Consider the following 13,631-nt stretch of genomic DNA (forward strand, 5'->3'; position numbering starts at 1 on the left):
GCTCGGTACGCGTGCGTCCAAGATGGCGGAGAAGATGACGGCGGTGGCAGCCATGAAATGCAACATGATGACGCCAGCAGAGCAACTGGAGGTGAGGATTACTCCTTCAGGATGGAGACTGAGGATACCAGCTGGACAACACAGTAATTACAACGAACGGTACTGATTGTGGACACAGGTGCATCGTCCCACATTATGAATGACAAAAGACGGTTTAAGAACTTTGTGAGCCATTTCAGGCCGGAGAAACACAGCATGGAACTAGCAGATGGAAAACGTGTTTTTGGGCTGGCACAAGGCAAGGGAGATGCACAGGTATGTTTAATCGACAGTAAGGGGCGTCGGTGTAAAGTCGCGTTAAAGAACGCCCTATACATCCCATCCTTCCCTCAAGAACTGTTTTCTGTGAAGTCAGCTACGGCTAACGGTGCCGAAGTGTTCTTCAAGGAAGGTGAAGACGTTCTTACGGCACCTGATGGGACAACATTTGACATTTATGTGCATAACAGAATGTACTACTTGAAAACAGCGTGTGATGAAAACGATGTGTTGTAAAGTCAGCCATGATATTCAGACATGGCACGAGATAATGGGGCACTGCAACTATGAGGATATATTGAAATTGCAAAATGTAACAGTTGGCATGCACATTAGTGGTGCGAAACACAAGCCTGATAAAGAATGTGATGTATGCATAAAAGGGAAGTTCACCCAAACGAGAAACCGAAATCCAACTGACAAGGTAAAGACATTGCTAAAACTGGTGAACACAGATTTAGCTGGTCCGATTAGCAACAAATCCATTGATGGTTTTAAGTATGTGCAATCTTTTACAGATGTGTATACAGGTGCGGTGTTTGTTTATTTTTTGAAAGCAAGGATGATGGCGATGCTCTTCAAGCTACCAAGAAGTTCTTATCTGATGTAGCACCATATGGCACTGCGAAATACATACGGTCAGACAATGGAACAGAGTTCACAAACGGAGACTTTAAGACACTGCTACGAAAGAACAAGATTAGACATGAAACCTCCTGCCCTTATTCCCCACACCAGAATGGCGTAGCAGAGAGGGAATGGCGTACTCTCTTTGAGATGGCCAGATGTAAGCTTATTGACTGCAACTTACCAAAGAGCCTCTGGCACTATGCTGTTCAGGAGGCAGCATATACAAGAAATAGGTGTTTTAATAAGCATACTGACACCACACCATACACAGCACTGACAGGGAAAATGTCTAACTTATCTAGGATGCACAAATTCGGGTCAATATGCTATGCCTATCAACTAGACTCTAGATGCGAAAAAGGACATTTTGTGGGGCACGACAAAGGCAGTCCAGCCTTTCTAGTTTATTATCCCAGCGACAGAAAAGTACAAAAGCATAGACTGGTAAAGTTTGTCACCAAGACATGTGAAAATGAAACGCTGACTTATGAGTTAAACCTGCAACCTAGAGTGAGTTGTGAAGTCAAAGACACCCCACAACCTTGTGCGAGCACAGACATACAAACTGGTGGTTCAAAACAACCAAAAGATGATGATGACAAGCACCCTAAAGGGACACCACAGGTCCCAAGCAGTGGGAGATATCCTACTCGAGAGCATAGACCACCGGGTTATCTAAAAGATTATACTCAAGACAGCAGTGAGGAGGATGACAGTACACTCGTTAGCACAGACTACTGCAACAGAGTAATGTGCAATATTCCCCTAAACTTTAAAGAGGCCTTAACATCAACTGAGTCAAAAAAATGAAAGAAAGCAATGGACAAGGAGATGAAGTCCTTAGAGGACATCCACACTTTCACTTTGACTAAATTGCCAGATGGCAGAGAGACAGTGGGAGGAAAGTGTACAAGGCCAGGTTTGTAGTGAAAGGTTATAGCTAGAGAGCAGGAATAGACTATGGTGAAATATTCTCACCAACAGCAAATCTGACTCGTGTACGGGTGGCGATACAAAAGGCTGACGTAAAAACAGCTTATTTGCACGCACCCATTGATAGAGAAATATACATGGAACAACCTGAGGGTTATGAGAAAGGAAGAGATGGGCTAGTGAATAAGCTGGAGAAGTCCATTTACGGCCGAAAACAATTTGGACGTAATTGGAATTTATTACTTCACAAATACCTAACCGGGAACAAATTTATCCAGAACCAAGCAGACCACTGTGTATACACGAAAGAGTCTAAAGAAGAAGGGAAAGTGATAATTGTTATCTGGGCGGATGACCTTATCATTGCTGCCAATAACACAAAAGTGGCTTCGAGCAAGTGAAGAGCATGGGATCCACCAAGTTTAAAATGAAGGACCTAGGCAGGTTAAAACATTTCCTTGGCATGGTCTTCAGCCACTCGGAAGGCCGTGTAAATGTGACACAAAGTATGTGGAAAATATCCTAAACCATTTTGACATGTAAATGTGTAGAACAAGGGAAACACCCTGCAAACAAAAACTAGACTAATAATGCCTTTACTACACTGAAGATGCGCCGAGAATGACTGATGTAAAAATGTACAGAGAAGCGGTTGGCAGTCTCATATATTTGGTCACCGGCACACGCCCTGATCTATGTTTTGTGGTGAGCCGACTATCGCAACATTTTTTCTGAACCCACAGATGAGCACTGGATCACGGTCAAACATGTCTTGCGTTATCTCAGAGGTACAACCGACGGACAGCTCTGTTTTAGAAAGAGCAGCGAGGGTCTTGGTATTCGAGCTTACAGTGATGCAGATTGGGCGTCGGACGCCACTGACAGACCAGTACCACAGGGCATTGTGTGAGTATGTGTGATGACAGTGCACTAGTCTCATGAAGGACCAAGAAACAACAAACAGTAGCACTATCTACCTGTGAGGCAGAATACATGGCTTTAGCCCTAACAATACAGGAGTGTATTTATTTGGAACAACTGTTAAAAGGTATTGATGACTATGTGTACACGAAAACTATCATTCATGAGGACAATCAAGGGGCTATCGCACTTGCGAGGAACCCTGTGTACAGGCAGAGGTGTAAACATGTGGACATCAAATATCATTTCATTAGATCCATCATAAAAGATGAGAAGATGATACTTGTTTCCTGTTCCACAAATGACATGGCAGCAGATGTTATGACCAAGCATGTGACCAAATCTAAATTGAAAAAATTTACAGGGGTCATATTTGGCATAGAAATATTCGACAATCAAATGTCATGTTATTTCTTTATGTCTTTGTGAAAGTTGTTCAGTTTACAAGTAGTTCATAAGTGGGAATGTTGAGTGTAATTGTATGACTGCTTATTTCTGTAATGTGCTTATTTGTCACAAGGGGTGCTGTCGCTGACAGATGATGTTAACACGCGATGTTCGGCAGGTGCTCACGCCTTATTTCTCTCTCTCTGCTTTTGGCTCTTGTGAGGAGCAGTTCGTGTGCGTTGCTGGAATAAACTACGCCAGTTGGCAAAAGAGAGAAGTTGTCTGCATATCAGAATTATTCTTCTGCTGCGACTTGGCATTAAGGTATAATCCTAGTTTGCCACATAACGGTGGATTTTATCAATGGCGAAACGGTTAATTCGTGCAGATTTATTAAGAGTCGCCCTTTGTTTTTCATTCATACAGAAGAAACGGACAATTTTAAAAAGATACTGTAGAAATGAGAAACAGAATGTGCTGTTCTAAAGATAAAGATAAATATGTCCTTTATTAGTCCCACAATGGGGAAATTTGATAATATGTTGGGTTTGTTTCTCTGAATATACTTTTTTTGTTGTTTATTATATTGTGTGTTGTTTCCAGCAGCCAATCACATCACAGCGAGGAATGTCCTGACTGACTTCCGGTTTTCACTCCGGTGTCGGTACCAGATGGGGACGGGTTGCTCGATGTGTTCGGGTTGTGGACGGGGTCCTTCGGAAGCCTGTTGATGACGTCAGGCGTTATAATATATTGATGTATTATATTTCTTTGACTGCATGTTTGCCACCCCTGTGTGTTACATTTGTGTGTTCTGAGTTACTAAATAAAAACAATTACAAAATAATAAAGTTCATTTACATCATACTTTTTTTCTTCTTCTTTCGGTGTCCACTGCGTGCCTGTCGAAGAAGTCACGTCAATTGTCGGAGGGAAAACTTGGAAATACTAGATTGATAAATATTTCCCACTATATGCAGACGTATTCATACAATATTGCAGCCCGAGTGAAACACAGCATTGTTGCAAGTTCGGCAGGAGAAACGTAAACGTCCCACTGCTGGAGCAGCAGCAGCTTCTCGAGGCATAGGCGGAAGTGACGTAGAGCTGACCAGCCATCGTGGCGGTCATGCAGTTATTTTGTTTTATTTTTTTTATCAACCAAATTAAAATATGATTTAACAGATATTAAAATAGAACAGCCGGGGGTAAAAACAAACACAGAGGCAAAGAAATATATTTGAAAAATGCGTGTTTGAAGCATGACGTCATTAGCAAGCGCGCAGCTTCCGATGGACCTCGACCACATCCACCGACCCGTCCGCACGGGAACAAAAACACCCGCCGCTAAATTCTTCTGATTTAGCGTGGAACTGACTGTAATTTTCACACAGGATGTCCAGTGCTACTCTAAAGGACGTCGACATAATTAATTAAGTCTTTGTGTCCCGATAACCTCATCTCGTCACGCGTTGATGCTTTTCGGCGTAGTTAGCTTAGCTTGTTAGCTAGCTAGCCGCTAACGAAAAGAGGCACATGACTCATCGCCAAACAGAGATCAAGTGCGGATTTTTGGGAATTATCATTTGAAAATGTGTGCAAGAACGACACCCAAGTACAAAGAGGAACTTTGTGGAATAAAAGAAGAGAACGAGCAACATCTTCAACTGCTGGACGAAGTTTGCAATCAGCCTCGTGTTGTGCCACTCAAAGCAGGTTTGTACACGAGTGGGTTGATCTGAATCAGAATGACTTGACCAAACTAAATGTGTGTTCGTCTTTTTGTGTCCTGCAGACATTAGTGAAAAATATTTCTGTTCTGTGAAAGAGGAGCCAGACTTGACTCACATCAAAAAGGAGGAGGAGGAGGAGATTAACCAGTCACCAGTGAACTTTGTCCCGATAAAGACTGAAGATGAAAAAAAGGATGAGAATGAGGACAAAAGAGGGGCGGGGCCTCCAAGCAGCAGCTCAAGTCATCACGTGACAACAGAAGGTGATGAAGACCACTGGGGGCCATCACAAGTACATAATGAGGACACATTATCAGACGACAATGATGATGATGGGCAAGCTAAAGGTGAAAGGGCATGTCACACTGACTCATTAACCTCAAAGTTGTCTTTAAAACGGCACACAAGAAACCACAGTAAAGAAAAACCTCTCGTTTGCTCAATTTGTGGCAAAACTTTCTCTCGAAAGTTTCATTTGACAATTCACACAAGAACACACAGTGGAGAAAAACCTTTTTGCTGCTCAGTTTGTGGCAAAAGCTTTTCTGGAAAGTCACATTTGACAAGTCACATAAAAACACACACTGGAGAAAAAAACTTTTCATGCTCGGTTTGTGGCACGAGTTTCTCTCAAAAGTTGAATTTAACAAGCCACACAAGAACACACAGTGGCGAAAAACCTTTTTCATGCTCAGTTTGTGGCAAAAGCTTTTCTTTTAAGTCAAATTTCACAAAACACACAAGAACACATAGTGGAGAAAAACTATTTTCCTGCTCAGTTTGTGGCAAATGTTTCTCTGATAAGTCAAGTTTAACAAAACACACAAGAACACATAGTGGAGAAAAACCTTTTTCATGCTCAGTTTGTGGCAAGAGTTTCTCTCAAAAGTCGAATTTAAGAAAACATAGAAGAACACACACTGGAGAAAAACCTTTTTCCTGCTCAGTTTGTGGCAAAAGCTTCTCTGTAAAGTCAAGTTTACAAAGCCACACAAGAAGACACAATGGAGAAAAACCTTTTTCCTGCTCAGTTTGTGGCAAAAGCTTCTCTGTAAAGTCAAGTTTACAAAGCCACACAAAAACACACAGTGGAGAAAAACCCTTTTCCTGCTCAGTTTGTGGCAAGAGTTTCTCTCAAAAGTCGAATTTAAGAAAACATAGAAGAACACACACTGGAGAAAAACCTTTTTCCTGCTTGGTTTGTGGTAAAAGCTTTTCTATAAAGGCAAGTTTAACAAACCACACAAGAAAGCACAATGGAGACAAGCCATTCTGTTGCAGCGTTTGTGCGAAAAAATTTTCCACGAAACATAGTGCTGAGAGACACAATTGTGTTGGTGACAAAAGCAGCGATGCTTGAAGATTAAAAAAATGACAAAAAAAACTGAAGGAACCGACTCTCTGTGGTAAGATGTAAATGTGATTTTGAATGAAATATGATGAATTGAATTTTGCAAAGCTCTTTTATTGACATTAAGCCAATGTGATCAGTGCCAGAAGAACCATTGTGTCTGAGTGATGAGAATTTTTTTTGTGTGTTTACATCGAACATTATAAATAAAATTAATTGCTTTTGCCTGGAACAACATTTTTTAACATTATGCTTTTCAGTTGTCTTTTTAAACGTACTTAATGGAAAAGGTGTGAAATCGTTGCCTTCCACAATCATCAATAAAATCACTTGTTCCACTTGCTCAACTGGCCTTCATTACGCTGTGTGAAAAGGTGAAAAACTGATCGATAAGTTGAACTATAAAAAGAACCAGACCGAGAAAGGCAAATCGACTCAGTTTCTCTCAAAGGTTTTGGAATGTCAGGAGTTGGCAACTTGATGGCGACTGGAGTCAGCGCTGGTTTTCTCGCTGTGTTTGGCTGGCTCGGGTATGAATGGTCCATTGAACAAAACTCAAACTCTTCAAATATCCCCTCACATGCATGGAATATTATGCTTTGTGAATAAATTTCTGACTGGTTAAATACACTTTCTAGGTTGAGCTCTATCAATTTTGTCAAATATACCAAATATTTTTTTCATGCTATATTATATTTTTTGTACGTTGGATTGTTTATATAATGTCAGGTTTAAAATGCCCTGACGCCGTTTTTAGACTGAAATAACTTACTAAAGACGGCTGAAAACCAAAACAAACCAGGTAAAGCTTTCGTTTTGCACCATTCGCGAATGGGAGAGGGCCAGCGGCAAACAGGCGTCTTGCCAGTTCAATCCCGCTCACCTTCTGCCTGGCTCCTCCCTGCAGCCTCTTTTTAGTTGTCTTTTTAATCGCACCGAATGGAAAAGGTGTGAGAAGAAACGGTGCTTATGAAATCGGTGCCTTCCACAGTCATCAATAAAATCACTTTTACACCTTTTTTTCTGAGCCTTTGTGTTAGTGGAGTCATTTCAAAGTCTAATATCGAAAACAGTGTCAGTGTGAAAATGTCGGTTTCTGATTGCCAAACTTACATTTATGAATAAAAACCTAGCCCTAAGTATGAGCAAATAAATTATGAAAAAAGCATCTTCGGCACCATTTTTCTAAAAGAAACAGAAAACAACATTTTCCCACTTTAAAGAAAAGTCTTTATAAAGAAATAAACTGACAAATTTATTGAAGTCCCCCCAAAATGTCCTTGAGTATGAGCCGATCCAAAACGGCTGTCTCTCTGTGGGTTCCACAAAAATGAGCAACTCTTCCGGCTTCTCTCTCCTCTTGGGTACAAAACACAATTTTACGCCTACGTTGCAAACTGTGCCACAATTATTAACCAATCAGGAGTCGGACACTCGGGCTGATTTTGATTGGCTGTTTACTGTCCAATCGGATTTTACAACAGTACGACATCCGGGAAGACTCAAAAACACAGTCGAAAGAAGGGTCTTCTGCATTCTAACTGCTGCTCTTAATGTTTTTGTAATAATTAAAAAAAAATTGTTTCCAAATATCATTGTTTGGTTCAATAATATTTTCCCTTGAGTTCTATATGCTTCGAAAACATTTTTTTTGTTTGTTTGTTTTATTTTTAATAAGCAAACGTCACCACTCGGAGTTGTGCATTTGCGTCTTCGTCGTTAGATGGCGCCATGGTACTTTTTTTCTGAAATAAATTTGAAAATATCGATACGCAAACAACTTTGGCACATATTGAATACAAAAAGTGCATCGTTGAACAACAAAAATTAGGAGAGGAAGAAAAAAAGAACAATGTGAGGATGTCGTCCATTAAAGTTGAAGTATAGTTAGTGGAGAGAAGGACATGGACTTTTTGGGAACAATTTAATTTCACTTGCAAAACATTTTATCTGTTGGAGCAGTTTTCTTTTGAGTAATGCAGTATGGCAACACCACCACTAGGGCAATTGATGACGTCAGCACTGGTTGCGTTCATCCATAAATAACGAATGCAGGACAAGTGGGGGAACGCTGGTCGGATACCGTTTTTCAACACTTACTCAAGACGCATTATTTATGTACAAACTGAAAGATAGAAGATAGTATATTGTATTGATTACCGCATATGCGCGTATGGATTTGATTTGAAGTTTGGAAGACCGTAGCCATTGATTTATTTATTTGATTTACTTGACTTCACGGCATGACATCTGGACTGAAATGACTACGATTAAGACTAACCCTTGACTGTTTGACGTGACATACATAACTACACATCAACATCAAGACCAGTGAAGCCGAGCGAACGTCATCGCAACTTCAACCCATGGTGAGTGAGTGCGCGTTAAAACTTTCTTTCGCCAGCTCATTGAAATGGCAGTAACAAAAGGTTGAAAAACGTCCGAAAGGAAAGTAATTGACGAAAGAAGTAAAAGTTTGAAGACGGAGCGCTGTCGTGTGGATAGTGGCGTGGCCGTTTGGAATGATTGATCGTTTATAAATAAAGTGGATCGTTTAATGGTGATCGTTCAGCCAACGCGGAATGAATTGACGTGAAGCATTATTGAAACGCATGCAGCTTAAAGATAGAGGTATGACTTGTATTGTTTTTAACGCTTGCAAATGTTAAACGAAGCACAAGTGAACGAACACATTCCAAACTTCCGTGTTGACTTTGCCGATTGTATATCGTGATAGAGACACTATTTTTTGAACAACGAACGAGTCAGTCAAGTCGCTGTCAAAACAAACACCGCCTTGTCGCTGTAGATTGCGTGTACGCATATTCGTGAAGTTAACACGATGTCTCGCACCAATGATAATAATGGCAATCTCGACCAAACTATTGGAATTGAGGATATTAATAAAGGCAGAACGAAAAATGACATCGTTAAGTGTCTCACCCATGAAATGGAAGAATTTGAAAGCTAAAGGACAACGAACGCAGACCAACTGTGAAAGGGAAAGTCAGGATTCTTGTGTGTCAGTGGGAATAATGAGCAAATTGGAGCGGGATACCAAAGAGAGCAAATGTAGCAGCCGCTCATCCTCAACCAGATGCAACGCTGAAGTGGAGAGAGCTACACTTTTAGTCCAGGTCGAAGGTCTAAAGAAAGCACAGGCCCTTGAACAAGAAGAAGCTAAATTATTTATTTATCTAATTTATATATTTGTCTGTATTATTGTTGTATTGCACTGGAGAGGGGAGCCCTCTAATCTCGTTGCACACTTGAGTACAATGACAATAAAGGGATTTCTATTCTATTTCTATTTCTATTTCTAAATTAAAGGCGAAAAGAGAAATGTTGGTTCTTGAAATGCAACTTGCTGCTGCAGATGCAAAACTCAAAACCTATGAGGACATGAGTTTAAGTGTAAAGGGCAACAAATAAAGGCCAAAGAAAGGATTAGAACTCCGTTATGGTTATGGTAATGGTGAATGGGATATTGATGACGGCAGTGCTACGGAAACTGACGATGCTGATGATGAATGTGACGATGATGATGATGGTAATGATGAGCGCAGTGGAAAAACAGGTTGGCAACCACAACCATTTGATTGTTTTAACGGGACCAGGCCTCAAACACCATCGCCCACACACAGCAAAACCACCAATGCCAAGCCGACCCAGAAACCAACTGATTCCTGTTCCGAGCTATTAAAAATAATGCAAAAGCAAAACGAAATAACCGAAATGCTAATTAAAGAGCAGAGACTTTCCACTTTACCTGCGAAGGAGCTCACAATTTTTAAGGGAGACCCCCTGCATTACCATACTTTTATACGCACCTTTGAGCACTGCATTGAAAGCAAAACGGACAATGCTCGTGATCTATTATTCTTTTTGGACCAATACACTGAAGGTCAACCGAGAATACTTGTGCGAAGCTGCATTCATATGCCACCAGCACAAGGATATGGAAAAGCAAAAAGACTGTTACAGAGACACTATGGAAGTGATATTCTCATTGCATCAGCCTACCAAAGGAAGGTCTTGAACTGGCAGGTCCTTAAATCAGAGGACTCCTTGGGACTGAAGGAATATGGTTTATTCCTGCGCAGTTGCGCAAATGCTATGGTAGCTGTAAAGTCCCTCAATGACTTAAACACCACCACTCACCTACGCACCATAGTTTCAAAGCTTCCCTTTAAGCTGAGGGATAGATGGAGAAGTGTAGCCTTCAAGTACCAGGAACGTACCAAAGCCAGAGCCAAGTTCAAGCAGCTGGTAAACTTTGTTGAAAAACAAGCAAAGATGGCAAGTGACCCAACATTCGGGACAATCCAAGACACTGCCATACCACAACGAAAGGATGAAAGGAAAATGACTTTCCCTCCTAAAATAAAACCTGTCTCAACGGCATACAAGAGCAGCTTCACCGCCATGGCAACCGAGGAATCGGCTCAAGGTCAAGCCCCAGACCTAGCATCCAGAAAGGTATGTCTGTGCTGTAAAAGGAACCATGCTATTGAAGACTGCAAAGAACTGAGTAACAAAAAGAGGGAAGAGAAAGTTGAGTTCTTCAAATCAAATGGAATCTGTTTTGGCTGCATGAACAAAGTTTACATTAGCAAGGACTACAGAAAAAGACATACCTGCAAAATCTGCACATTGAAGCATCCTACAATGCTACACATTGAAAGGACAAAGACAGACGACAAGCAAGAGACACCAGTCGCAGGTACAGACAAGACGCCAGCAGTAGCCAGCGCTCTTGTGTCTTTAGAGAAGCACCTTCATATCGGGGCCGGTGACACTCAGACACTCGCCATAGTTCCTGTTCAGGTGAAAATGGCAAACAGCAATACTTGTGTGCAAACGTACGCCTTTCTAGATCCAGGTGGCACAGCAACATTTTGAACAACTGCTTTGCAAAGACGACTAAATGTCCGCGGAAGGAAAACGAGAATTCTCGTGAAAACCCTTGGACACCAGAAGACGACAACTGTGGAAAAAATCTCAGGCCTTGAAGTTTCTAATCTTGAGGAAAATGACTTCATAAAGCTGCCGGCAGTATACACCCAAGATGAGATACCTGTAACAAAGGAACAAATTCCAACGTCGGAATCACTGAAGGAATGGGATTACCTAAAGGAGGTGAAATTGACCCGTATTGATTCAAATGTGGACCTTCTTATTGGAACAAACGCTCCTCAAACCATGGAACCATGGAAGGTAATCAACAGCAGAGACAACGGTCCATATGCTCTTCGAACTAGATTAGGATGGGTGGTTAATGGACTTCTGAATACTTGCAATGGCACAGATGATCAGCCTCCAGAGATACACAGTCATTGTATTTCAGTAATGAATTTAGAAGATCTCGTGAAACAGAACTTTAATCACGACTTTCCAGAAAAATCATATGAAGAAAAGGCAGAAATGTCCATGGAGGACAAAAGGTTCATGGACATAATGTCCTCCTTGGTTGAAATGAAGAATGGACATTACCAGATGAAGCTCCCCTTCAAGAAAACCAATATTTTTATGCCTAACAACAAAGAGCTGGCGGAATACCGTGCCCGGAGCTTAAAAAACAAGTTGCGGAAAGATTCGCATTTTCACCACGAATATACAAATTTTTTGGAAGAAGTCATCAAGAAAGGGCACGCGGAACTTGTCCCACAGGAGCAGTTGGTGCTGGAGGAGGGAAAGGTTTGGTATCTTCCTCATCATGGTGTGCGACACCCAAAGAAGCACAAACTTCGAGTTGTTTTTGATTGCTCTGCCCAGTTCCAAGGTGTTTCACTTAATGACGAGTTGATTCCAGGACCGAATCTCACTAACACTTTGTTAGGAGTACTCACTCGGTTCCGGCTAGAGCCATTTGCATTGATGGCGGACATAGAAGGGATGTACCACCAAGTCCGAGTGTGCCCAGAGGACATATATTTTCTTCGATTTTTATGGTGGCCAGGTGGCGACATCACAAAAGCAATTACAGAGTACAGGATGACTGTACATTTGTTTGGCGCGACATCCTCCGCAAGCTGCGCCAGCTATGCCTTAAAAAGAACTGCTGAGGACAACAAGGAGAAGTTCTCTAAGGAAGCTGTCGAAACAGTGCTGCACAATTTTTATGTGGATGACTGTTTAAAGTCTGTATCGACTGAAGCTCAAGCTACAAAATTATGTGAGGAGTTAGCCTCCCTCTGTGCACAGGGAGGATTTAGACTTGCCAAATGGGTCTGTAACAGTAAGAAGGTGCTGGCACACCTACCAGAAGAGGAACGTGCCACAGAAGTAAAGGATTTTGATTAGGACAAAGAACGCTTACCCGTTGAACGAGCTCTTGGGGTGGGATGGAACATTGAAGACGACTCTTTTGTGTTTTGTGTCTCCTTAAAGACAAATTCATCCACCAGAAGAGCTATCCTTTCCATTGTATCCTCAGTTTACGATCCTTTAGGGTTCCTTGCTCCATTTACATTTACCGCAAAGTACATTTTGCAGGAACTGTGCAAACTGAAGTGTGGATGGGATGACCCAATACCCAAAGCCTATGAGTTGAAATGGCAACAGTGGCTTGACGGGTTACAGCTAATGGAGAACTATAAGGTAGAAAGGTGCATTAAGGCAAGAAACATCACAAAAATTGCTACGGCCCAGCTCCATAACTTCTGTGATGCAAGTGAGAAAGGTTATGGAGTTGTGACTTATCTCCGACTTACCACCCCTGATGGCATCATACACACGGCATTCCTCTTCGGGAAAGCAAGAGTAGCACCCCTAAAGAGGATGACAATACCACGACTGGAGTTGACTGCAGCCTTGCTAGCTGTCAGGATTGATAGAATGCTAAAAAATGAGATGCAGATCCCATTAAAAACATCAACATTTTGGACAGACAGCACTTCTGTTCTGAAATATATAAGGAATGACACGCAGAGATTCCATACATTTGTTGCCAATCGCGTTGGAGTCATCAGAGAGTCAACTGAGTGGACACAGTGGCGATACATTAACACTAAAGCCAACCCTGCAGAATGTGCCTCCCGTGGTATGACTGCCAAAGCCTTTTTGAAGCAAAATAACTGGGCCAAAGGACCTCTGTTCCTACTTCGTGCCGAGGAACACTGGCCACACTCTCTTGCGGACATTGGGTCAATCCCTCAAGATGACCCCGAAATCCGGGACTGGAAGGCCACAGCCAATGCGATACTGTCATCAGACTCAAATGCGACTGATAGGCTCATTCATCATTTTTCAACGTGGGCCAAACTCCAAAGGACAGTTGCATGGTACCTGCGTTTAAAGACATTTTTACAAAGTTTGAAAATCCATAGGAAGGAAGTAACTATCGCTGTTCAAACAAA

The 13,631-nt window shown here is 41.7% G+C and overlaps 1 protein-coding gene across 1 annotated transcript; it reads left to right on the forward strand.

Annotated features, from left to right (window-relative positions):
- Positions 1-4,451: 4,451 nt before the first annotated feature.
- Positions 4,452-12,576, forward strand: LOC148342111 (uncharacterized). The gene is made up of 4 exons (XM_088288063.1): positions 4,452-4,456; positions 5,331-6,147; positions 10,684-10,752; positions 12,478-12,576. Exons 1-4 carry the CDS (start codon positions 4,452-4,454, stop codon positions 12,574-12,576), a joined length of 990 nt encoding a protein of 329 aa, XP_088144189.1.
- The last annotated feature ends 1,055 nt before the right edge of the window (positions 12,577-13,631 follow it).

Source organism: Idiotropiscis lumnitzeri, chromosome 2, assembly GCF_059441095.1.
Source record: "Idiotropiscis lumnitzeri isolate Australia: NSW breed Sydney's pygmy pipehorse chromosome 2, RoL_Ilum_1.0, whole genome shotgun sequence".
NCBI classification, from domain to species: Eukaryota; Metazoa; Chordata; class Actinopteri; order Syngnathiformes; family Syngnathidae; genus Idiotropiscis; species Idiotropiscis lumnitzeri.